General features: G+C 53.8%; 1 protein-coding gene across 4 annotated transcripts; it reads right to left on the reverse strand.

The window, feature by feature from the left end:
• Positions 1–626: 626 nt before the first annotated feature.
• On the reverse strand, positions 627–25,846 carry Ube2g2 (ubiquitin conjugating enzyme E2 G2). Of its 4 annotated transcripts, none has more exons than XM_047563621.1 (6): positions 25,723–25,846; positions 14,145–14,180; positions 14,009–14,054; positions 5,040–5,158; positions 3,272–3,396; positions 627–2,229 (listed from the first exon to the last, which is right to left on the reverse strand). In XM_047563621.1, the coding sequence occupies exons 1-6, from the start codon at positions 25,763–25,765 to the stop codon at positions 1,708–1,710; spliced, it is 891 nt and encodes a 296-aa protein (XP_047419577.1). In that variant the 5' UTR covers positions 25,766–25,846; the 3' UTR covers positions 627–1,707. The 4 variants fall into 4 exon arrangements, with proteins under 4 accessions (XP_047419577.1, XP_047419579.1, XP_047419578.1 ...); XM_047563623.1 differs by lacking the exon at positions 25,723–25,846 and adding an exon at positions 21,550–21,647; XM_047563624.1 differs by having other exon boundaries at positions 1,979–2,229; positions 3,256–3,396; positions 25,723–25,844.
• Positions 25,847–27,309: the final 1,463 nt, after the last annotated feature.

Below are 27,309 nucleotides of genomic sequence, written 5' to 3' on the forward strand. Positions count from 1 at the left end.
GAGTCATCCTCTCTACACAGAAATCACACTGAAGAAGTCACAGAGGGTCAAAGAATCCAGGGAGCTGAAGCCACCACTGCCCAGGCCAGACCCAGCTCAGTCAGGGTGAGCTGTCAATCCCCAGGCAGGGTGTGAAGCCCCCACACCCAGACGCTGCAGGCCCGGAGCTCCCCTTGCCATCCAGCGGCACTCTCCCAGGAACCAGACAGGTGGACAACTGGGGACAACACTGAACGAGGCCAGAGGAGCGCATGCAGCACGGTTCAGATGCGACTCCGCAACAGCAGGGTGACCCGAGGGCCCTGCTGGTCTCTGCTGGGGAGCAGAGCCCCCCCCCCCCCACAATGGCTGCCTCGCCCTGAGAAACACACTCCAGCTCAGGCTCCTGCCCCCGTCACAGACATGAGGCCGAGAGCTCAGGGGCCAACACGGACCACGGAGGAGTGGGCACAAGGTCTCGAGATGCAGGTGGATATGAGTCTCCAGTGCTCACCCCGCCTGCAGGGGAAGCACCCCATCCTGATGCCTGGGGACCTGCAGCTGCCGAGGGGCCACCAGCCCCATGGCAGGCAGCCTGGGCCTGGTTCCCACCCAAGCAGATCCGAACTCCACAAAGAACACCACGCTGCAGGAGAGGGGATACAGAACTTTATTTTCAACATGGCAGTCGAATTCCACCACATAAGAGGGACACCACGGGATTGCATTTCACCCAATAAATACAAATTAATAAAAATACTATGTCTCGTGAAGAGACTGCGCTCCTCCCCACCCCCACGGAGGCCTACAGGTGACTGTGTGCCGGTGGTCTTGAAGCAGGCCAGCAGCATCCCCACGCTGGAGAGGCTGCGTCTCGCTGGGGCCTGCAAACGCTCCGTGGTACGACGCCTCCCCACCCTTCCAAGCACAAGTCCTGCAGCGGAGTTTCAAACACTGAATGATTCATCATCAAACGTTTCGGAGAAGGAGCACACCTGACCTCCGCAGAAGCTGAACACAGAGCCCCTGAACCAGGAACTGTTAACACCAGGAGGTGTGAGGTTTTTGTAAGACCCGAACGTCCACTGGACACACTGGGGAGGGGAAGGAGAGAGGCTAACGTGAAGTGAAACCTACTGCATGTCGCACAGGCCACCTCTTACTTCAGGAACACACTGCTGTCGAAATGCAACCTGTGAGCAACAGCGGGGTCTGCTCCCGTGCAGCAGGTCTGTTATTGCTTGTGGTGGTTCCTCAGGGTGCCGCGCTGCTCCACTGTCGCTATCAGAGACAGCGGAGGCACAGATTGCAAAGAAGTGCCTCCTCACCTGGGGCTGGAGAAAGGCACACCTCTGCACTCTGGGAATAAGTAATGGCAGAGTCCCTTTTGACCTTAAGGGCAAAGAATGGTCCACGATGTGCCGTGCTGAGCGACCCAGCTTTTAGCCCAGAAAAGAAAAACTCCGGCCGGAGTCAGGAAAAAACGTCACTAGAGCTTGAAGACCGTCCGTGTCGCTCCAGCAGTGCACAAGCACTGGCCACAGAACGCTCATCCCCTGAAAACGCAACCAGAGCCGCCCCTGGTCTTCACGCCAGCAGTAACCTTCTGCTATGTCCCCATTCCTGTTTACAAAGCACCCCTGCAAGTCTTTCTAAGTGTGATTGTAATGCACACAAATGAAGAGGCTGTATGAACAACCTCAGTGTGTAAAAGCACAAGAGCAGACGTCATGGACGCCTCACCGGGCACGTGGAGCCGGGGCAGGGTAGCAAGTGTGCCAGCCCCTTCCCCGCTGTGGCAAAGGCCCACGCCTTTGCGTGAGGCAGCGGGTCTGCACAGGCCTCAGTGCCCGGCAGCTGCAGGAGGGAGCATGGACTGCGCAGCGGCTGGGAGGCAGCGACAGCCTGGCGCCCTTTCTGAACACCCCAGGGGAGGAACACTAGGGAACTGCAAAGCTGTCTGTGCGCTATGTAGGGCACGACTCCAGAAGAGAAGCCTGACGGGGTGGAAAGGTAAGAAACAAGAAGTGCCGGGTTCTGCAAGCCTGCCTGTTCTGGCAGCAGCACGGCAGCACAGTCGCGGAGTGTCCTGAGGGCACAGAGGACCTGCCCCGGGCCGTCCTGCGTCTGCACGCGCTCAGAGCCCCAGAGACCTCTGCACGGTCTGCCTGGCGATCTTGTGGAACTGCTCCCGGTCGTCCCGCCACATCTTGGAAGCATCCACGTTAGCTCCACTTTCATCGTTGGGCTCTGAAAGAAGAGGGAGACCGTCATTCTGCACACCAGCCAAGGCCTCCGTTTCACCTGGAAACGCTGGACCCTGAAGGTCTGTGGAAGAAGGCTGGCGCTTCAGCAAGGGTCCTCGCACCTGAAGGAGGCCAAGAACAGGTGAGCAGCGGGCCTGCCTGGGCCTGCAGGCACAGGACTCCACGCCAGCCCCTTGGTGGGCGGCTCCTTTGGAGGGACAGGGGCCCTTGTCCCACATACCCCAAACTTTCCTCTTGCCTGAACCCTACCCCTCTGTATTCCTGAACCCACAGACAGCCCGGCATCCCGGTGCTCACACTGGAAACAGGTCCCCACACAACACTGAGACCAGGTCTGACCCACGCAGCCAGGCCTCCCAGCCCATTCAGGGCTGCAGAGACGCCCGACCCACTCGGCTCTGCTTCTGCTGCAGGCGTGTCTTTCCAAGGCACAGCTCAATGACACGGCATCCACCGCAATTCGCAGAGCTGCCAGCCGCCCCACTCACTTCCACAGGGCCCCTCCCTCCCCGGCCTCGGTCCCACCGCCTGCTGGCAGGGCCTCACCACCTCCAGCCTCAGCCTGGCTGCTTCCTGGGCCCCAAACACTTTCCCTCCCTCCTTCCTCATCTGGGGAAGTGACCCAAGAGCCCAGTGCGTATCTGCTTATTGGGGTTTGCCACGTGAGCCCGTGACTAGGCTGTGAAGCTGCCCTAGAAAACAGGACCTTGAGGCTGGTCTCTGTGGTGCTGAGCTCAACAGCCCCAGTGCAGTGCCACACCGGAGGAACCAGCAAACGCAGAGAACGAGACTCCCAGGACGAGAGGGGAGCCAGCCGCGGTCCACTCATGAAGACACCAGACTGCCTTCAAAACTCACCCTGGCGGGAAGCACGCCCACAACTGGGACGTGCAAAGGAGTCACTCTATGTGAGAGCAGCACGGGCTCGCCAGTGGCCAGGCACAGGGCAGAGGGCGGGGTCTGTGAGCGGCCCCGGGAGGGAGAGCCGCACAGGCCCGGGGTGCTTTACCTGCCAGCATGCTCACCACCGAGAGCAGGATCTTCTCCACGCTCTGCACGGGGCTCCACCTCTCGGCGCTGCTCTCGTAGCCCATAGGGTCATCGCCTGGCGCGTGGAGGATGGATATGCAGACTCTGCCGTCCGGGTAGACTGCACAGGGCAGAGTGGCAGGTGAGCCCAGGGGACAGTGACTGAGGCAGGTCCGCAGGTGCAGAGGGCAGGGCTGGAGGGCACGGGCCTGTGGGCTGAGTACTGGGCCTCACCAGGCCTGCTTACTTGCTGATGGCACTCTGGCCAGCCCAGGCAGCCCCCAGCCCTCCAGCCGCAGCAGGAGGCCCCTTTCTGAGTGGTGTCTTCAGGAGTGACCTTCGGGAGGAGTGAGGGCAAGGCAACCTGCTATGCACGGCACCAACACGCCAGCATAAGCAGGCCAGGCCATATCTTCAGAGCCGGGTCTCTTACACAGTCCCGATTCCACCACGAAGCCCTGAGCGCGACCATGAAACACATGCTCACGTGGCTGGGATAAAGGAGCCGGGACGACTTAATACCCAGAAGAGCACCAGGGTCGCTCCTTCCAATATCAAAGAGTTGCAGCACGGCCTCTTGTTCAAGGAGGGTCTGAGACAGCAGGCGCACACCGGTGCTGGGCCCAGGAAGCCCGTCTGCAGTCTGCTCTGCACACAGGGACCTGGATGCTAAGCCTCTCTGAACCTCTCACCACAGGAGACGGCAGACGGCAGAGTCGTCAAGCCCGAGGGCGCCTCCTCATGGTGAGGGCACAGCATGGCAATACTGTACCCCAGAGAGACCACAGGTCAGTGTCCCTGAAGCCAGTGCTCTGTCGCCGAGTCCCTGATGGGAGCACCTGCTACCCCCTTGTGGGTCCTCCACGTCTCTAGAGCTTCCACGCCCGCTGGCGCCAAGCTGCTGGCTATCCTGCCCTGGGCCTCCAGGAGCGCTCTGCACGACCAGAGCAGCCCCCCAGTGCCACGCTAGGTCCTGCTGACGCCTCACTCCACTGCCCTCGGATGAGTGCCGACGTGCACACCAACGGGCAGGCGCTGGCCTGGCGCTGCCGTCCTGCCTCTGCTCCTGACACTGGCCTCCAGGCCCCACGTCACACCCACCACGTGGCTGGTGACCTCTGCTTCACTCCCTCGGGCGGTCAGCTCACACCTCAGGACGCCCAGGCCATTCCTGCACGGCTCAGTGCTCGACAGTGTGACCCACCGGGGCTGACCCACACCTGGGCCACCACACTCACCACCACATCCAGCAACTCTCCACAACGTGCAGAGTCATTCATTTATTTTTGGATGCGGGGCAACTGGGGATTTAACCCAGGCAATTTACCACAGAGCTTTTTTTATTCACAGTCTTTTTTATTTTTTGAGACAGGGTCTCATTATTGCTGAGGTTGGCCTTGAACTTGCAATTTTCCAGACTTGGCCTCCCAAACTGCTGGAATTATAGGCATGTGCCACCACGTTGGGCTTGAATTATTTCTTGAAGTTTTTACTAACTGACCAGTTTTTATGTTATGGACCTATAGAAAAGTTCTCAAAAATTATTTTTGCAGAAAAAAAAAATCCATTTTATGGTAAGGCAAAATTTAAAAGCTGTTTATATTAACTATCTGAACATTAAAAAAAAAAATGAATAATTACCAGGGCAGGGAGTGTAGCTCAGTGGCAGAGGACTTGTCTAGCATGCACAAGGCCCTGGGGTCAGCAGTGACGTATGGCTGGGAATTCCTTCATGGACCACGAGCTACTTCCAGAAGTACTTACTGTTGGGATGGAACATCTCGCAGGTGAACCTCATCTTGGGAGGACTCAGTGGGTAGTCAAGTGGGAAACTCAAGATGGCAGGAAAAACACCAAACTCAAAACAGGTGTCCTCAGGGCCCCTGGAAGAAAGGGATGGCATGGCAGACAGAACCTCATGTAGCTGCGATGGCGCCACGCAGAGGCAGTAAGGAAGGACGGACGTGTTTCCACCACACGTACCCAGGAAGAGATGAAGAAAGCCCTGCTCTCTGCTCTGCAGCTGGCTGAGCTGAGGGTGAGCACACAGCCATCTTCACACCAGGAAGGCAGCAGTGCCTCCGCCTGACAAGAGGCCAGGAAGGGAACAAAGTAACGCTGCAGGGCCTGGACCTGCTCCTGCCACAGGTACAGAGACCCCGGGACAAAGTGCAGTCACGGCAGATGTCAAGCAGGCGTCCACAGCACTCCCATGAGGGTGAAGAGTTGCCTTTCAAAGATATTTTTAAAGTCTCAACAAGCCTAAGGAGTGGTTTTTCAATAGGTAGGCATGGATCCCCCATGTGCGTCCACAGTCATAGGCCAGGCCTCTGGCACACGGCAAGGCCACCTGATCTACGGCCACCACCCTGCCACAGTCACAGTCCAGCCAACGCACATCCACTGCAACGGGGCTGCATTCCTCATGTCAGAGCAGAAACACACTATGCCATTTCAAAGGTCTGACCGCACCCTGAAGCCCTCTGTGTGATGGGCTGGCAGATCTGGCTCCATGAGAATGTCACAGGCCAGACTCTAAGGGAAATGACTAAACAGACTCCATTCTGCTCTGACACTCCATGTTATGTGGGAAATAAGCTTCTCCCATGGGAACACCCCACCTCTGTACCCATCATCAGTTACTTGGTGTGACATGTTTAATAATATACGATGGCAACTCTATGTAGTAAAGAATTGCTCTCTTTTGATCCCGATTGCTCCTAAACAATGTACCATGTGAATAGTGATTGTGTGGATGTTAGTACCCTTCTTTAGTTTGTACCTAGGTAAGGGTCATTCTGACCCACTTCTCCCTCTGTCGATGATCTCATGATGACATAAGTGTCATAGCAACAGACACTTATGATTGATGTGATTTTTGGTATAAGAACCCCTACAACCCTGTGGTCAGGGCTGTTCTCCCAAAAGCCATTTTTTGGGGCATTGTGAGAGACAGTCAGACAGCCGGTTTATTAAAGCCTCTCATATTTGGACTTCTCGGTGGTGATCGGTCTGTTCTTAAGTTGTGCCCATAACACTCTGTCTTGGAGGCCTGAAGGCAGCAGCAGAGGCGAGTGGCAGCAGCCAGGCTGCAGCTGCCCAGGAGAGACACCCTTCACTGCTGAAGCCCGTGAGGAGCAGTTTCAGAAGGCCGTGGGCAAGCTGGATCATGTGAGCCAACCCACCGCAGCCCCCACGCTGGAATAAGAGGAACCGCCTCAGGAGCACCCGGCACAGGGACAACTGAGAACAAGGCCCCCACCGACAGCTCGCCTCCCTGGCTACATGTCCAGGGCAGAAAGAAGCAGGGGCCAGACCTGGACTCCCGTGAACGGTCGTCCCCAGACCCGCCTCCCCCAAGGTGAACCCAGGCACAGCACAGGGGAAGCAAACACTGACTCTAAACGGCATCCCTTCCAACAGAGTTCTTAGAAGTACAAACGTGCTTGAAACCTGGACACAATTATTTTGCTTCAGTGAAATAAAACTGGTCTTCAAGACATCAGAAGCGGTATTACTTCTACCATTAAGGGAAAAAGACAGAGGCTGTGATTTCCATCTCGGCGACACTCAGGCTTCAGGAGAACAATGCTTGGCTTTGTGGAGCCAGCTCTTTCAATCTGAGACAAACCTCGACTCTAGAAACCGTTCTGCTACTTTTTCAGGGAAAAGCCGACAGTGAAGAGCTCCTTTGTGTGGAGCAGTGGATGTGACTGCACGGCCCCTGGAGCCCTGGCAGGAGGCCAGGGTGTGGCCACACACCAAGGGCGCAAGCCTGAGTCTAGCTACTGGCACAGCAGCGGCGTGAGGAAGGGCTGTGCACAGCTGCTCCCAGAGGGCCTGATGGGCCAGAGCCGCCCAGAGCTGCCCCCAGCCAGGCTTATGCTGCTCTTAGACCCACTGGCCCCGAGTGGCCGCCTACAGGGGACCCAAACCTCTTCAGGAGGTGTGCAGCCCTGCCAGCATCTTGCCAGGCATTGGGGCTTGCAGCACACGACAGCTGAAGGAAGGGGGCAAGGCTGCTGCTTCACCCGACGCTGAGCCACAGAAACCCAAGGGCTGCGGAGTCCAGACCCTAAGTCACTTCAGCACTGGCCTCAGGGACACAACACAGCTCAAAACACAAGTCAGAAGGAAGGAACACTTTACCACGTCAGGAAGGCCTGCCTGCCAGGGCCCCACTACTTCTGGCACTGGAATCTAGAACAGAAAAATGACTGGGTAATTGCCTTTGGAATGAGCCACGTGGGTTTGCCCAATACTTTGATAACAGGTCTTTGTTTCTCATAATGGGGCTTTCTGAAAAAAAAACAAAAAACAAAAAACCACCCTGGGTCCCTCCCAGCCTCAGAAGCAGGACTGAACATTCCCACAGCGCTCCCACACCCTGACTGGAAGCTGCCTGAAGTGCGGCCGCTCACCACTGGTCTGACGCAAGGGGCGTCCCTCTTTCCCAGAATGCCCGGCCTTGGACAAGCACGCGGATGGGCAGTGTGCTGAGGACATGCCTGACCAGGACGGAAGACAGACCCAGCATGCTTCTGGACAAGTTCTACCGCCATACTCTGGACACCCTACTTTCACTAAAGATGGCCTCGACTCAAGATCCTGAAGAGAAGAGGAGAACAGGAAGAAAGGACACCAAAAACACGGACTGATCCAGAGCAAACAAGCACACCAATGGCTTTGATCTCACTGATTAAAATGACGGCCTCAGGGACTTCAAAGGCCTGAGACAGGGACTCCGGGCAATCAGAGTGAGGTGTCCTCCTGGCACTGCACCACAGACGGGAACCCCACCTTTCAGGGAGCCGGCATGAGGAAAGGCAAGGCCTGACGAGACTGCAGCCCCCACTCCTGCAAGCCAGCGCACGGGCGGGGCTCACCTGCCCGGCGACAGCGTGCCGTCTTTCCCCTGCTGCACACCTGGGCCTTGGAGCTGTCTGCTGCGAGGCTCCTTTCCCATCAGTCTGCGAGTGGCTCGAGGGTAGACAGGTACAGGAGGCTGCTCTCCTGCTCTCCATGAAGTACGTCACAGCACAGGACAGGTCTCACTCAGGCGCAGGTGCTAAGCCAACAAAGACTGTCCAGTCGTCGCTACCGAACCCTGAACTGTACCAGTGAGGGACAATTAGGCTCCAGGAGCAGGAACCCCTGAGCAACAGAAGGCCCACCTCCCTTCAGCCCCGGCTCTGCTGCTCCACAGTGGCTCTCGCCATGGTGTCCCCCTCACCAGTGCCATGGGACCAAGGATGCCACATGTGCCACGCTGGGCCTGCCTGCTAATCCAGCCACGGCTACAGGAGAGCCGACTATGTGCAGGCGCAAAGCCTGGTCTGAGAGGCCCCTGCTCTGGGATCTAACACCTGTTAGGCCGGCCATCGCTGGTGTGGGGACTGTGACTGGGCAAAGTGCCCCCACCTCTGCTGAGCAGCACGCCGGACACAGGGGACACCCCAGGCAACTCTAGAGAAGAACCAAGCCAAGCACTGGGAGGAAGAGCAGGAGACTTCATCTGGGAAACGGCGGTGGTAATGGATCTCTTTATCAATCATACCCTTGTTTCCATGACAACATCTGTCCAAAGGAAACAGACACACTCTGATTATTTGTTCAGGTATATATGAGAAATAATGCTGAATCACATATATAAAAGATTTCATATGACCATTGGGATGTCCATAAACCTCCTGGCACAGAAACTCCTGAGAAACTTATAAATCAAAAATACGTAAACTACATTCAAAGTGCACTAAAGTTCATCAATGACAACAACTTCATGGTGAATTATAACACAGTGACTTTTCTAACATAAACTCTGACCTTATTTATCTGGAAAAATATACGAATGTTGAACAATATTCAAATACAGAAGCACACAGACTGAAAGGCCAACACCCCCTCTTGGCCCTCCCCGCCTCCTACAGGAACAGAGTGAATCCAGCCTCTTCCGGGCTTTCCTGCTGTGGGTTCACTGCCCTTATCTCCAAATTGGGCCTCTTAAAGGTGGAAAAGGGTATCAAGGTATTGTTGAGAGCTTTATGACCTAATCAAATGGAAGGACAGTCCACGCTCATGTATTGAAGAGCTCCCTGTTAAGGTGGCAGTATTCCTCCAAGTGACCTAAAGATCCAAGGAAACCCCTTATCAAAATCCTCACCAGCGTGCTGGCAGAAATTGCCGAGCTGATCCTAAAACTGTGTGGAAATGCATGAGGCCCTGGACAGCCCAAACCAGCCCGGACAAGAACCAGTTAGAGGACTTACATTTCCCAGTTTTAAGACTTACTCGTAACAAGACACTGTGGTACTGGCATGATAAGGGGCACAGATCAGTGGAAGTGAACCCAGAGTACAAAAAGAAGCCTTTGCACTCAGGCCTGCTGACTTTTGACTGTGGTGCCTAACTTACTCAACAGGGAGAGGACTACCTTTCCAATAAAGGGTGCTGAGGAAAATGGGACTCTGCGTGCAAAAGGAAGAACCCCCACCTAACTCACACACAAAACCAACTCTGAATGGCTCTAACTAAATGTCAAGAGCTACAATCAGTAAGCTCCTTAAAAAAAAAAAAAAAAATCCTCTGTAACCTTAGTAATGGATGACACCAAAAGCATGACCCATTTAAAAAAACTGCTAAATTGTACATCATCAAAATGAACAGCTTATTTGTACCCAAAATATATAGTCTCATGACTCAATAAGAAGAAAACAGCAAGACATGGTGGCAAACACCTGTTATCCCAGTGGCTCAGGAGGATAAGGAAGGATTCCAAGTTCGAGGCCAGCCTCATAAACTTAGTGAGGCTCTAGGCAACACGGAAAGACCCTGTCTTAAAATTTAAAAAAATAAATAAATAAAAAGGGCTTGGGACATAATGCAGTGGTTCAATGCACCTGGATTCCATCCCCAGTACCAAAAAGAAACAAATAAATAAATAAAAATAAGAAAACCACCTAATTAAAAAACAAGCAAAACTTCTGAAGCCCATCGAAGGCAGCGTATGACTGGCTAGCAAATCCACAGGAAGACGATGACCCCATCAGACACTGGGGAAGGCACATCAAATCCACAGGGAGACGGCACTCCACACCCACTGTGTCGGCTCTGGAGAGACAACGCAGTGCCAGGAAGGGGGCCAGGGAGGTCCACATCCGCCGCCCACAGCATGCACGCGGGCGAGCTGCTCTGGGAACCTTCAGTGGCATCTGGAAAATGAACCTTGATTTACTGCACACCTCAGCAACTCCACACCTACACAGCGGACAAAAAGAACGAAGCCACACGAGACAAAGACCTGCATCCAAGTGTTCAGAGCAGCATCATTCAAAACAGTCCTACTGTGAGAACACCCAAACATGAGCGTCCAGTGAAAAGACAAAACAAGAGGTGTAGAAAGGAGCCACTGACTGCCACAAGCCCAGTGACCACCCACACCATTAAGGAAACCTGGCAGAACTCAGACATTGTACAACCCCACCCACAGGAAATGTCTTTAGAAAGGCAGCTGCAGCCAGAAGGCAGCTGTGTGCTTGCTTGGGGCTACCAACAAGCAAGAGGGTCTCTCTGGGAAGGGTCTAAGCCATTGTGGTGATGGCTGCAAAATTCCAGGAATTTATGCAAACTACTGACCTACACGCTTTGTCCAGGCAAAACTTACAGTACAGAAATGACATCCCCATGAGGTTGCTGAGAGCAAATCACGAAGAAGTCATCACACTGCACCAGGGCTTCCCGGCCTCGGCACTGCCAGCCTTTGGGCCACACAGCTCCTTGCTCCAAGGGCTGTCCTGGTTCACCATTAGGTGCTGCAGCGGCGGTCCCCCATCCTAGTGGTGATGGCGAAAAATGTCTCTAGACATTGCCAAATGTCCCTCAAGGAATAAAATCATCAAACGACGGGCAGTCTGCGGTCTGCTTATGCTGGACAGAGATGCTTCCTTTTGTCATGACTGCCACGAAGGCTGCAATAAGCCCCAGATGCTCCGCAGCCCCAGTACAAGAAGTGCCGACACAAAAGACAGTCACAGTGATCATGATGTGGGAACCCAGAGCAGGCCAGGACCCCAGCAAGAGGCAAGGGGCTGGGAACCCAGAGCTCACTGTGTAAGCCAGCTGGAGAACCTGGGCAGAAACACCTCCCACCTGGGCCCCAAATGCACTGGCAGGAACACGGAGGTAGAGTCAACAAGTGACTCCACCTTTCAGGAAGGGGAAAGTCCTTCCCAGAGCCTGCTGGTCTAGAGAGGTTGCAGTGGTGAGCCATGGCCTGGCAGGGAGGTCCCCGAAGCTAGCTGCCTCTGGAACACAGAACAGGACACAACAGGATATGAGACTCCATGAACTTCCACCTTGCCAACCACTGGGAATGCACAGCCATCCTGCTCCGCAGAGTGCGTTCTGTTCTACGGAAGTGCTCCAACTAAGGGCACCCCCTCCCTGCAGCTGCACCCCAGCACTAAGGCTTAGTGGCAACAGGGTCACACCAACCACAGACCCAGGGGCAAAAGAAGTCATGCAAAGGATCCTCAGCCGTCTTGACCCAGACAAATGAAGGCTGGAGAGGTCAAGCGCCCAGGCACAGGCACAGCTGCGGGGTGCAGGCCTTCCTGTGGCCTTTGGTCTCAGCCACACAGCAGGGCAGCGGCCAGCACTGTGCTCAGCCACCTTCCACTTTCACTGGAAACACTGCCAGGTCACTCCATTACATGGCTCTCTGCTGTCCGTTAGTCGTTGTTCCCCAGCCCGCGCCATCGCCTGCACTCTTGGGGTGAAGATCTGGGTCCATCGGCACATGCCCACAAGTGCATGCAAAGGCCCTGCAATAGGAGTCCTCAGTCTCACTGCCTGATCAGCTGAAAAGATGGTGGAGGAGCTGGAGGCCTGATGGCAGGTGTGGGCTCAAGCCGGCAGCATCAGAAGCACTAGGGTAAGAGGAGGCCCTGGAAGGCAGAGAAAAAAGGGAGAAGGGGACCTATCGCCCGGGAGCAAGAGCGCAGCCAGCTGTCTGCCAAAACAGCAGGTGAGATGGATCACAGGAGGACAGTTAACTCCCTTAATAGATGTTTTAAGTACATCTGTAAACGGCCTTGTTTGTGAAGGGTCTGGAACAGGACCAAAACCCACAAACTTAACCAGATCTCGAAGCAGGGGAATTCCACACTAATGCAAAAGCCTTATTCAAACACAAAAACTCTCTCCCTAAAAACGGTTCTAATTACTTTTTAAGGCAGGTTTTCAAAATATTAGTTTAATTTTATATTGTTTATCTAAAAGTAGTGGTAGTTACCCAACAGACTTTAACAATGAACATGTCAAAATCCATACTGGAGGCTCAACCGTTCTTTCACAAGCTTGTGAACACGTCTACCATGCCCTCTGCAATCCAGCAGGTCTCCCAACAGCACGGGCCCGGCTGCATGCCTGCTCGGGGGAGGAGGGCAGGGAGGGTGGTGGAAGCATGTGAACGCATGCAGGTGTGTCTGTGTTGACACAGCACACGGAAGATGAAACCAACAAGTCACACATGGGTTCACACACGATCGACCGCCTCCTGAAATGTCAACAGAGCTGACCTGACATAGGGCGGGCACAGCAGCCCCCACCAACTGTAGGACAGCACCTGCACAGGCTTGCACCATCCATGCTGCCTCAGGCAAAAGACATGACAGCAGTTCCCTTATCTGCCGTCTGTTACCCAGGTCTGAAAATGGGAAATGGAGAATTCCAGAAATAAACAATTCCTAAGTTTTAAAAAACTTTATTACAGAATAGTGTTATAACTGTTCTGTTTACTAGCTATTGTTTTATTTTTGCCTCACCTATAAACTTAATCCCAGACATGTATGTGTTAGGAAAAGGCAGAGGCCATACAGGATTTGGTACTGTCCAATTTCAGGCATCCACTGGGGGTCCTGGAACTTAGCCCCAAGGACAAGCGGGGGACAATGCACATTTGCAAACATGGATTCCAAAAACCTTCAGACCCTAACCCAAGCAATCAGGGTCTTGCACCTACCAGGAAGTGTCAGGCCTGCTGTACTTTCTCTAGATGCTGTGCAGCGCGAGGGTTTACACCCTCCCTTTCACATCGATGCTCACATATCATCTCACCGTCCCAGGCACAGCAGCAATCTGCTTCTCAGACGAGCACGCGGATGGCCAGGAGCAGACACACAGGCAGAGCTTCACCCTGTCCTCTCCCAGAGCACACCTGGTCTAGCAGCTGCCAACTTCCTCCCACTGGGGCCTGAGTGCGCAACCTGTGGGACGTGATGTGGTCCCCAGGTAGATGGTGTTGAAACTGAATCCAGTGAGAGGCACCCAGCTGGTGTCCAATGCAGAACTGACTGGTCGCTGGAGGGGAGCATCCCTATGCCCATGCTGTCTGGGATCACACGAGCTTTCTGTGTTGACTACGCCATGAGAGCGGAGGGGAAAACCAGGCCCTGTGTCCCCCCTGACCAGCAGAACCACAACTACTATCTCCAGACAAACACGGAACACTCGGACAACTAAGGCTTCCACCAGTTCTCAGGAAGCACCCTGGCGCCTTCTGCAGGATTCCTGGTTGTCTTCTGCCTTCAGACCCAGAGCATGGAGAGCAGCTGAGTGTGTAAAACCCACTTGGCCTTCTCACCCCCTGCTGCTTCAGAGCAGGCGCTCTGCAGAGTGCAGCATAAGGTCGAGCTCCCGGGAAAGCACTAGAAACCAGCAAGACAGGGTCAACTTACATGATCAACGCCTCCCATTCAAAAAAATTCTCTTCATTCATGGGGCCTGCAGGAAAAGAAAAAAATTCCACAACATGGTGACTCTGAAGCAACTCCAGCAAATAGAAAACTGCAAGGAAAGACTTGAGCACCTTACCTGCCACAATTCCTTCTGGAGGATTCAGGGTCAGTTCTACAAGATGAAAAGGTAAAAGATTACCAGACATTCTAACCAAACCTTCACAAAGTGTAAGACTGTGAGCTACAGAGAATACACCCTGAAAGAGGACCGTTCTGCCACCCCAGGTTGCCCAGCCGGGTCACGGTGCCCAGGGGACTGAGCACAGTCCTCCACACCAACACGACACTTTCAGACCCAGAGCTTTTCACTGCACAGACAAAAAACAAAAGCTGTGAACTGCCTTTCCAGGGTGCTCCTGCTCCTCACCTGGCCTCAAGCTCTGAGACGGACATGGCAGCTAAATGCGTCTCCTGTCACCCAGAGTCACACAAGCCCCCCAGAGCGGAGGTTGCGCAGCCTGACAACATCAAACACAGCATGCATCAAGGCTGGCTTCCGGCCTCCAGCATCAGAGCCCCACTGAGCATGTTCTGCAGAGCACTCAGCGAACACAGCGAGCATAGCGCGCCCACAGCACCAGGCGGGCAGCTGCTCAAGACAGACCTGCGCGGCCACCACAAAGTCGCCGCAGGTGTCGTGCCAACCTTGGCCTCACTTTCACCTGCGTTGTGGCCTGGAGCTGCTGAGTGCCCAAGGGTCCACCTGCCGAAGTCTGGTCCCCAGGGAGGCAGTGCGACCCAGCTGGGGGTCTAGGGCACTGCCCCTCCTCTCTGGCTTCCTGCTGGAGCCGTGACCAGCCCTCAGCAGGCACTCCAGCCTGTGCCATCCAACCTGTGACGTCACGCACTGCCCTCCCAGAGCCCAGGCGACAGTGCTGATCCTGCACTTCAAGCCTCTGGAATTGTGAGCTGAGGGAACCCTTCTTCTTTGTGGAGTCGTCCGTCTTTTGTCCTGGTGATGAAAAGCAGACTAAGGCAGTGTGGCACTTGTCGACAAGGTGGACGCTGATAACGGGGGAGTACACCTCTACTTGCATGTGAGAAAATGAGTCTTACGTAAAGAAAATTACAATGAAAAACACGAAAAATTTTAAAAGACATACAAGATTTCTACCAGAACAGGAAATGTGAACAAAAAGTTGTACAAAAGCTTAATACATGGGGATCATATTCCATTCATGGATTAAAAACTCAAAATTATGATAAAATCAATTTCCTCAAACTGAATCCCTAGATTCAATGCAGGTTCAGTCAAGATCCCAGCAAGTTTTCCCATTTAAATCTGACAAGACGATTCTAAAAGACATAAGAAAATGCCAAGAACAGCCAGGCACTTCCAAGAGGAGGAAACTCCACCCGGGGCCGTGGCTTCCTCCGAAGCGCAGGCCTCCTGAGGGCACGGGTTGGTGGTCTGGCAGAAGCTGAAGAGCCCGAGGGAGCAGAAGCGACCCTCCCAACAGCACCAGGGCCTTCTCCGTGAGGGTCCCTCTCCTGGCTCACCCACAGGGCACAGAACAAGCTCTCCCACAGTCAGCACAGGAGCGCCCTGCAGAGCAGGCAGCCCGTTCCGAGCCGACGCAGCCCTTGACACGGCACAGACACAAGTGAACACGGGCGGCACGGCCAGTTCCACAGGCGGCTTTCCGGAAGTAGGAGTACACTTTACACAACAGCATGAGTGACAACAGCCCTGGGGCGGGGCTCACTGCCATCACACCTGCACCCGCCACCCTCCACGGCTGGCAGCACACCAGGCCACGAGGTCCACGAGACCACCTTTGTCAGTGCATCATGACAGATACCAGGGGGCGGAAAGACTTGGGCAGACGGCTACCAAAGGAGACAGACGGACGCTGGAGCCTCCCCCTCACCACGCCCCCAGTGCGGGGAGGAGGGCTGCAGGAGGGTCCAGCTGAGCCCGCTGGGCCTGCAGCGCAGGCACCAGGTGTCCCGGCCCCCAAGTGTGAAAGATCCGTGTTGCTCAGGCAGCTCCCTGGCCCAAGGCACTTTTGTCCAGCAGACTGAGCGAGGGCAGCAGACAGGCGCACAGAAAGACAGCCACGCTGTGGGTCGTGAGGCAAAGCAGAGTGAACCACAGTGCAGTACAGCTAAGTCTCTTTAGTGGGGTAGACATTTTCATTTTGCCAAAACAGCTAAAATAAAAGGACCGACCATACCAAGCACTGGCAAGTTTAGCACCCAGATGTGGTGTGCGTCTGTGTGCGGACGTGAAGGGCTGGCAGCCCACTGGCGAAGCTCAGCTAAGACCCCCAATGCTGCTGGGCCACGTGTCCCCACAAGCTTATGTGAAAGTTCACAGCAGCTCTGTCCCCAACAGCCCGACTAGAAATGCCTCGAATATCCACTGGCCGGAAAACGAGCAAGAGAAGGGCACATCCACACACAGGAGGGCACACTCAGCAAGGGCAATGGACAGGCCAGCAACACAGGAAACACGCCACCTCGCAAGAGCACCGGTTGCCTTAAAGAAGGGGGACACAGAACAGGTCCCACTGTTCTGCTTCCATGAAATTCTAGAAAAGGCAAACAAGTGCACCTGGGGAGAGCACCCTTGTCAAGCCCACGCCCGGCCCAGCTCTGGATTCTGGAGCATCTGGGACTCTGGGTTTCTAATTACGGAAGCTCTACCCGTTGTAAAAACCAAGGCCAATGTTGCCAGGGAACAGAGAGCGAGGAAGGGATGGCAGAAGGGCACAAAGGAACAACTGGGGCGACAGAAACACTCTACAGTGTGACCGTAATAATGGCCACGTTAGGAATCACATATGCAAAACTAGCACATTTTATTATGCATCAATTTTATCCCAATAAAGCTGCCCACAAAATTGATTTGTTGCTTTGTAAAATATACAACAACAAATCTCATGACGATCATGCTCTTTGCACAGACTTCTTAAACAGGACTAATGAGGAAGGTGATACCAGGAACACCAGCCATAAAAGGAAGGACGGGCACAACAAAAACATCCCACCAAGCACTTCTGACATCAAGAAAAGGAAAAAGCAAGCCCCAGAGAGGAAGAAATGTGTAACAGATATGACCAACAGAGGGCAGTGTCCAGAACTTTTCAAGAATGCCTTACAAATCACTGAAAGATATGAACAAACCAAGCCTGGCACAATGGCACACGCTTGCAATCCCAGTGGTTCGGGAGGCTGAGGCAGGAGGTTCACAAGTTCGAGGCCAGCCTTAGCAATTTAGGGAGGCCCTAAGCAATTTAGCAAGACCCCGTCTCAAAATAAAATAAATAAATAAAAAGGACTGGAGATGTGGTTCAGCAGTAAAGCACTCCCAAGTTCAAAACCACCCAAAAGAAAAAGAAGCAAAAATTGAACAAGCATTTCACCAACAAATGAAAGAAAGACACGTACACAGCACACAGCAAGGGCAATGGACAGGCCAGCAACACAGGAAACACGCCACCTCGCAAGAGCACCGGTTGCACACAGCAAGGTGTGTGACACATGAACCATGCAGACATGCCACCTGCAACCACAGGGTGCACCAGCAGGAGCACCCTGCTGAGAAGGCCAAGCACACGCAGTGTGCGAGAGGTGAGGAGCCAAGGGGAGCCAGCTACGGCCTGCTTCCTCTGCTTGCTCCCAGCCAAGCGGGCACACTGCAGGCACGTGGCTCCAAGTCTCCACAGCAGAGTGCACTAAGCCCAGACACAGAAATGGCACCAAACGTCCACCGCGGTCCTCACACAATAGAACAGCGATGAAAACCAATGACCCACAACCCCACACGAGTTGTTGCCCACGTGAGCCAGGCCCCGAATATACCAGAGTACAGACACTCCAAAAAACAAGCAAAAAACCACACCATCCAAGAATGCAGGGGACACAGAGGTAAGCCCACCCCGGGGTGGCCCAGGCTGGCGGCAGCTCATAGCGCAGGACAGCGCAGGGTCTCTTCCCTGCACACCTCCCTTCACGCTGACAAGCTCTAACAGCTGCACTGCAACCAGCCCGGAAGGGAAGACGCAGGGGGCAGGCAGAGGGGGCCGGGCTCGCCAACGAGGTGGGCATGGACTGTGGGAAGAAAGCAAGGTCTGAGGTGGGTGGACGCTGGGAGGAGTGGGAAGGCAAGAGGGGAGACAGGCGCTCCCCTTTAACACTTCATGCCGCCATGCCCAGTAACAGCAAGGAGGGGCAGTGGGCAGCTGCCGCGGGAAAGACAGGGTGGAGATGTAACTGGAGCTATTTCACACGGGACACACGGGGCCCTAGGGGGCTGTGCAGGACCCTTCCCTTGGGAGCAGTGTTTCCCAGGAGCACCTGGAAACAGGTGACATTTCAACAAGGACAGGGCAATGCTCCTGCGGCTTAGCAGGAAGGGGTCAGCAGTGCTCAACACCCCCCACAGCAAGGCCTGCACCAGGGAAAACCGTGTGCCAGGAACAAGGGCAGGTCCGGGGACAAGCACAGGTCAGAAGACAGCCCAGTGCTGGGGCGAGCGTGGAGGGAGGGAGACAGCTGCAGACATCAGCAGAGGCCAGCAGCTGAGGCAAACGGAGCGGCGTCCCCATGCCAGTGTGCTGAGGCCCACACCTCCATCACCACCGCGCCCCCCCCAGGGGCAGACTGGCAGAGCACACGGCCCCACACCGGCCTCCCAGCCTGGTCACCAGAACTCGAGCCCACTTTGTGTCTACAACCGAATCACCTGACGGTGAGAAAAGGCAGGATTAAGGCATGTGGAGCTTCACTTGCTGAGGTGGTGGAGGCCGGGAAGCGGGGCGCCCAGAGCACAGTGCAGGGGACTTGCGGGCGGCAGGCGACCATGCCACACCAATGGCAGAGCTCTTCCGGTGGTGGTGGCTTCACTCCTGGGTGGAGCGCCCCCTCCTGAGGCAGGGTGGCTAAGACCCCCTGCTGATGAGGAGTGCTGTCCAACAGCACCACCTGCCGGCCAGGGAGAGCTGCCCTCGAGGGGTCCTCAGGAAGGGAGGTCGCGCAGACTGCTGGCTGGGTGTTTTGTTTTGTTTTTAGCTTCCAACACACAGACACACACACACACCCATATACGGTTTCATGTCCACTGACAAAAAGCAAGCTACAAACGAGAAACAAGTCTTAACAAGAAATGTTCCAAGACCACTTTCCAGGGTGGGGGAGGAGGAAAAAAAATAACAGAATGAATCAAAAACTATTACCCTAGGTAAATGTATGACTACACAAACGGTACGCCTCTACTTCATGTACAAGAAACAAGATGTAACCCATTTGTTTACAATACAAAACATTTTTTTAAAAAGACCACTTTCCTTGCCTTGGATTCCTTAAGAATACTGATTTGCTTAAAAATTACTTTTCTTAAAATAGTGCCTTAAAACATAAATGCCACAAAAATGAAATGTAAGTTTGACCTCTGACCCAGAAATCTCATTTCTAAGAGCCTATCCCACAGACACACTGGTAAAAATAAGAAAAGGCATGTGCACCAGGTATTCACTGCAGGACTATCTCTAATAGCAAGACAGCCTGGAAAGAACCCCTGTGGCCAGCAGGGGACAGTGAATACCACAGGCCTGGGGAATGTTCTGCAGCTGCAAGACCTCCAGACAGGTGCAGACCGACTGCAGAGCAGCTCCCCCACAAAGGCAAGGGGGTGAAGGGTGTGAGCAGGTCTTCAAGGGAGACCACCGCTGGGCTCAAATCCAGTCTAAAGGTGTCCTATGAGAAGACAGAGGCCTCAGGAGGAACCAGCCTGCCCACACCTGGACCTCCACTTCCCACCTCCAGGACGGTGAGAAAAGCAGCGTCCGAGGTCTAAGTCTGCCAGTCCACAGTACAGCAGCTCTAGAAAACCACCATGGAGCGGCAAGACTTCAACCAACACATGAACAGACCTCAACCGTGACCTCACACCATATCTAAAGCTGCACTTGATATGGATCAGATTAAATGTAGGAGCTAAAACTATCAACACCTGGAAGAAATCGTAAGCAACACCTTAGGGACCTTATATTTAGTAGTCTTAAATATAATACAAAAGCAAGAAAGCATTTCAAGTCAGTCTACTGGACTTCCCTAAAATTTTAAGTCTACTTTTTAAAAGGCACAACTGTGAAATGCCAAGGCCAGCCACAGGAGGTACTGTCAGTGGGTACAGTTTCAGCCAGGAGAGGAGATGAAGGTCCAGATACCCAGCTAAAATAGTGAATGAAAGTCAGCAAAACTACAATGTGTATTTAAAGGAGGCAGAAATATGCATTTGTAACCACAATAAACACACAGTGGAAGAGACTCAGACTAAGGAAAACATTCACAAGAGGAACACCAACAAAAGACTCTATTGCACAACATAAATCTTTCAACTCAAGAAAACAATCTGTGCATTTTAAAAATGAGTAGACTCAAGATGTTTTATCAAAATAGTCATTTAGATGACAAGTAAACATGAAGTGATGCTCAACATTATTAGTGACTGGAAAAATCCAAATTAAACCTATAGTTAAGATATTTGTACACACCCAATAAAAGGTTGGTTTTGGGGGGGGGGCGGGTACTGGGGACTGAACCCTGGGGTGCTCTGTCACTGAGCTGTATCCCTAGTCCTTTTAGACAGCCTCACTAAACTGCTGAGGCTGGCCTTGAACTTGTGATCCTTCTGCCTCAGCCTCCTGAGTAACTACATTCACAGCCCTTCACCACTGCATCCAAGAAATGGCTGAAATTTTAAAAAGCCAACCATACCAGGCTGGGTGCACACACCTGTAAACCCAAACACTGGAGGATGAAGCAGGAGGATCTCAAGTTCAAAGCCAGCCTCAGCAACTTATCGAGGTCCTAAGCAAGTTAGCGAGATCCTGTCTCAAAATAAAAAATAAAAGGGCTGGGGATGTGGCTCAGTGGTTAAGCACCTCTGGGTTTAATCTCTGGTGAAGAAGAAGAAGAAGAAGAAGATGAAGATGAAGATGAAGAAGATGAAGATAGGAGGAGGAGGAGGAAAAAAAGTCGCCACCAATGGTAACAAGCATCAGCAGGGAGGTGGACCAACTGAACTCTTGACACAATGTTAGTGAGAATGAAGCGATACAACTGCTTGGGAAATTTCTTTTAAAACTAAGACATGGACTCAACACTCGCATGTTTGTTTGTGACAACCAAGAACTGGAAACAATCCAAATGCCCATCAACAACAAATGTAGTCTATCACACAACAGCTTATTACTCTGCAATAAAAAGGAAGAGATCACAATGCCCCCCCCTCCAATCTGGCTTTGCTTTCTGCAGTATCAATCACTTGTGGTTCACCAAGGTCTGAAAATATGAATGGAAAGTTCCAGAAATAAATGATTCATAAGTTTAAAACTGTTCAGGGACTATAACAAAACTTCATGCCATCCTGCTCCAGCTATCCAGGATGTGATGTGAACCTTCCCTCTGTCCAGCAGACGCAAGCTGGACACACTACATGACCCCTGGCAGTGTGGAGATCAAGCTCACCTCACCTGGATCACAGGGTACTGATTATCCATTTTGTTACTGTCACGAATCCCAGGATAACAGGTGACGCTGCACTGATGACTCAATCATGCTGAGCTGAAAGAAGCCTGAGAAAAGGAGCACAAAACCACCTTCAGGAAAGCCCGCAGACCAGGCCGGCCTGGGACGTGGGCGGCAGGGGCAGAGGGAGAGACGAGGGGCAGGGGCAGGGAACTGATGAGGACCACGGCTTGCTCACGCCTGCTTCTGTAAAGGTGGTGGGGAGAAGAGACACCACAGGACAGAAAGGACAAGCCCAGACAGACAGTAACTGCAGCACACACGACCCACACAGCACTGGGGCAGAGAAGACCCCTAGCAGTGCACAGGAAAGACAAACTGCCCTGAGCAAAACCAGCAAAGACATACACATTTCACCAAGAAGAAACACGAACTTGTTTTTTCTCTCTTGTATGAAGAGAAAAAAATCCTACAAATAAGAAAAGATGCTCAACCTCATTCACGACCACAGTATGCAGATGCCATGCCCTCCAGGCTGGTAACAACCTGGTCCTGCACACCAGGCCACTTGAGGAACACAGGCCGTAAGGGCCATACCAAATGGTCTGCACTGTCAGCACAGCTCCATGGCCTCTTTCCTCCAAATGCACACTGTGAGCAAGCACCAAGGGAGGGGTGCTCAGCCATTCTATGAACACTGAACCATAACAGGCACAGCAGGCAGAGCAGGTGCAGACGAGGAAGTCCCAAGCTGAACCCCACCATGGCCACTCCCTGGAGAACAGCTCCCTGGAGGGCCCTGCTGATGCTTCGGCCTCCCAGGCGGGGCCCTAGTAAAGTGGCTGCCCCTGCACATGGTTCAGGGCCTCGCTGCGGCTGGGTGCTCCAGCTACCTGAGGCCGAACCACGAGGGGATGCAGACCTGTGCCTGTCGGAGGGCACCTTCCACCCAGCTCCAAAGCCACCAGGAGGTGGTCTTCATCCCAGAGCACTTCCAGCGCCCTGTGGGGACAGGAATCTATGGACACCCACCTCACCACAAGGAGGCACTGCAAGAAGAGGAGTCTGTTCTCTGGACAATATTAATTAGAACTTTGAAACTGGTACTGGAAACGCTTTTCTGACTCCCTGAAAATACTCTGGGGCACCATACCCAGAATCTGTGAAGGTGACTGCAGTTTGCTGGGAACCTCACTACTTTTACCTAGCTGAAATTCTGGTTACTTTTTCTAGACAAGGGATGGAAAAATAGTCGTTACCTCATTTACCCCCAAAATAGAAAATACAATAAGCACAATATTTTCTTTTGAAGTTCAAAATTCCCATAAAACAAATATACCCAAAAAATGTTTAAACTCCACTTTGATTAGTTTGTCAGACAACTGAAAATGTTACTGCAGCAACTCAGGTTTACATCAAAGAAATCAAAACAGAGCAATCCTTCATGCAGCTTCAGGTCAGATTAGAAGGTAGACAACTTCACAATTTTACCCTAGACATCAAAATGAAATTCAGTATGCTTTTAGTTTTTATTGAAATCAAGTCAGACAGGTAATGATTTATTTACCCTTCCCTGAGCACAGACTGAAGTCCCAAGTCTGAGCTCCAAACAGGGATATGCCATCTCCTATCTAAACAGGGTTTCCTGGCAGATGGGTGTTTGCAATTTTTTGTTCCTGTGTATGGCCCTGCCCACACCTGGATTTTGGACTTGTCCCTACAGAGCTGTGAGAGAGTGAATTCTGTTAAGCTGCCTAGTTGGTGGCACTTTGTTACTGCAGCCCTGAGACACTCCTCCCACGGTTTCCCTCCCATAGTCCCAGGAAAGGTTGGAACATCAAAACAGCAATTTAAAACATTTGGGTTCTTCTCCTGGCTCTTTTTTTGGTTATATGACTGAGGCGAGCCATTTTTGCCTATTATTAGATTTCCTGTAAAATTAGAGGGCCTGAACAGACCCCACTCACAATCCTACCCCCTCTAAATTTCCACAGACTCTGACTAGTCCCAAATACAACCAAGTATGCCCGAACACTTATCCCAATCTCCCTACACTCCATTCCACACAGGTTTTTTTTTCCTTGAGACATGCTACCTTAAGAACACCACGAACAAATTAGATGCTAAGAGAAAACAAGAAACACAAAAAGGAATCCTATCACATTACTAGGAGGCACTGCGCTGATTTTCTGTACTGCTGTATTCATTCTCCATCACTGCTATGCACCTCAGTGTCTTGGAACAATACCATTGATGACCTCACAGTTTCCAAGTGTCAGAAGTCTGGGCATAGGGTGGGCCGTCCAGGTCTCTGCTTACTGGCTCACAAGGCCAAAATGAAGGTGCTGGCAGGACTGCAAGTCCAGATTTACTGAGACTACTGACATAACAGTCCCACGTGGCTGCAGCAGAGGTTCCAGGGCCCTGAGGCTGTGGCTGGGCTCCTCTCGGTTCCCCCCAGGCCCACCCTATGGGGCCCCTTCCTTCCATTCACAGCAGCTGGGCAGGTGCAGCCCTTCTGGATTCCACCTCTCTGACCTCCTCAATTTTGAGCCCATGAGGACAATCCAGGATAATCTTCCTCTCTTAGGGTGCTGATTAGTAACCTCAACTACATTCTTCCAAGTCCCACCTCAGCAGTCCTAGATAGTGCTTAAAATAATCAGGATCCAAGGGAGTCGTCCTTAGAGTGCCACCTTCCACAGGAACTCCAAATTTTCATTTATTAACACAAAAAAACCCACATGATACACTTCTTGGTAGAGCTTTGGAAATCAATGGTTACGAAAGTTTTCTTCCTGCAATCTAATTGGTAATATGACTGAAATGATGGATGCAGCTTTTATTAAGGGCAGTAAAGGGGGACAATATATCTTTCTTAGAGCACATATCCTTAGGAAATACAAGTTCAACAATGCAAGACTGGACAGAAGCTGCAGCAGCTCCTCGATTCCCTATACAAGGGCTTAATGGTCTCCTCTATGAAAATGAGAAAATAATATCTGCTCACATCCAAACAGAGCTAAAAAACGTAAGGGACAGAAACAAAATTCGGATGCCAAGAAATGCTGTTCACACGTGACCACTTTCCTGCCAGGTAACAGCCCCCACAGCCAACCCTCTACTCAGAGGGGACCTTCTGTCCCTACTGCCCTCTAAAAGTCTCTCTTAAATGTACAAACACAAGATCCTTCTTCAGAGGACCCTGGGTGGTGAGCATTATCTGAACATCTATGTCAGTGAGCCTGTGTTTGCAACACTTAGGCGCTCAAGGTAAACATGAACTTAACGCACAGGGTCACCAACACACTTTAGAAAATTAGGCTGCAATCAGATTCATTAAATCAGTTTATTTTCAATTCTCTCCCAAACTAGCCTCAATTCAGCAACACTAACAAGTCAACCTTTAGGAGGGCCACGAGTCGGGCATCCCAAAGCACTTCCCTGCAGGACCAGCGGTAAGCTCTCTGGGTCCGAACCACAGCCCGGGCAGGCTGAGAACCCGAGCCTGCGCCCAGGGTCTGCAGCGGCCAGTCCCCCGGCCCGCACGCTCACTCAGCGGCACCCCGAAACTCCTCGGCGCAACTCTGGCGGGAGAGCGCCCGTGGGCTGAACGAGCCGCGAGGGAAGTCCATCCGCCGCGGATCCCCCGTTCTCCGGGCTGCCCCGGCCCCGTCCTGCCTCCCGTCCTCGCGGCTCCCCCGTCCTCATCCTGCCTCCCGTCCTCCGCGGTTCCCCGGCCCCGTCCGGCCTCCCGGCCCCGTCCTCGTCCTGCCTCCCGTCTTCCACGGTTCCTCGGCCCCGTCCTGCCTCCCGTCCTCCCGGCCCCGTCCTCATCCTGCCTCCCGTCCTCCGCGGTTCCCCGGCCCCGTCCTGCCTCCCGTCCTCCGCGGCTCCCCCGGCCCCGTCCTCGTCCTGCCTCCGGTCCTCACGGCTCCCCCGGCCCCGTCCTCGTCCTGCCTCCCGTCCTCCGCGGCTCCCCCGGCCCCGTCCTCGTCCTGCCTCCCGTCCTCCGCGGCTCCCCCGGCCCCGTCCTCGTCCTGCCTCGCGTCCTCCGCGGCTCCCCCGGCCCCGGCCCCGTCCTGCCTCCCGCCCTCCGCGAGGCCAGCGCCCGGGCAGTCGCGAAGACTCGGCAGTGCCCGCCCAGAGACCCGGCGCAGACCGGGACCCCGACTCACGCTTGTACTCGGCCATCAGCCTCTTGAGCGCCGTCCCCGCCATGTCCCCAGCAGCTGCGCCGGCCGCCCGGTCTCGCCCGCGCCCCGACGCCGGGGCCGCTTCCGGGTCGCCACCGCGCCAGGAGCGCTTCCGGGGCGCGTGCGTAGCGCGTACGGCGGCGAGCAGGGGCGCGCACCGGGCGTCCCGCCACGCGCACGCGCGCCTGCGCAGAGCGCGTCCCCGCCTCCCGCCGCGCCGCGGGGCTGCCGCGGCTGCCCCGCGCGGGCACCTCGTCTTCCTGCAGCTGCGAGCGCGGCGTCCTGCAGTCGAGTGGCCGGGCCGGGCAGCAGCGGGGGAGCCGGACGGAAGGCTGCGCCTCGGAGGGCCGCGAGCGCCGGCCTGTAGGCAGCCGGCCGCCCCCCGCCCCCCGCCGCGGGTTTGGCCGGCCTGGGCGCCCCGCGCGCGGTGCCCCACCGGCCAGGCTTCCGCCCGGCCTGCGGGTGACAGGCCCGGCGCTCCTGGGCAGCACGTGGTGCGCCAAGCGCCGGGTTCCTGGGACCCGCACCTCAGCCACACGGGACGTTCCCGCGGGGGCCAGTAGTGCAGTGGATGGGAGAGTTAACGGGCCCCCATTAGGGTCTTCCCAAGTGTAAAACTACTCCGTGATGTCGTCCCTAGAAACACGCCAGCCAAACCTCTTCCCTGAGCCGCAGGAAAGCCCAAGTGGGGCAGACCCAAACGGAGTTACAAGAACCTTCAGACCAAGTGCCGGTGCTCGATTGGCATAGATTTTGACCAACAGCATTGGTATTTCCCAAGACCCTCTTAGCATCCATATGGATCCGTGCCCCTGCAGAACCAGCTGTAAGCTCTCAGGGTCTGCCAGCGGCACGCAGGGCAGGCTGAGAACCCAGTGGCTACATGAGCCCCTAGACTAGTACATTGAGACAGCAACCCCTGCAGGGTCCCCTTTCGACCCTGCAGGAGTTGTCTCTTCTTACTTGATTTTGAGTAAGTCCCACCTTCCTTCTTGCCTTTGGTTATTGTTGACCATGAATGTCATTCTTTGAATTATGAGACAATTCAGAAAGAAATTGGCAATGAGCTGCTGGGGTCTGCTGCGAACCTGGAGGGCACTGTCGCTCCCGCCAGCAAGAACGACCCGGAGACGTGATGGGTGGCAAACTTCCCTATTAACAGCTGATTCTTCTTTTTATTTCTCCCTTTCTGGGAAGTTATTGTCACTTATATAGGTTATATCAACTAATTAGAATATTCACGATATGTGGGGAAAAGATAGACGTATATGGGTATAACTTGAAGCACCTAAGAATCACGCAAGAATCATGCAGAGGCCTTGACCAATTACTGAGACTTCCTCAAGGTGAAGTTAGTTGTATACGTGCAGAATAGCAGTTTTTCAACTGCACTGGCAGCTTGCCAGGCGCCATCTTGGCCAGGCTCCACCTAGGGCCAGGGGTCCGTACGCAACCCCGACAGGGCACAGCCTGACAGTAAGGGCTGCCACGCACCACTGGGTAGTAATGGAGAAGAATCCTGCTTTGCCAGCTGCAGTCCTCGAGCTGCCCCAGGCAGGCATCCCTTGC

This window comes from Sciurus carolinensis, chromosome 9 (assembly GCF_902686445.1).
Source record: "Sciurus carolinensis chromosome 9, mSciCar1.2, whole genome shotgun sequence".
NCBI lineage: Eukaryota > Metazoa > Chordata > Mammalia > Rodentia > Sciuridae > Sciurus > Sciurus carolinensis.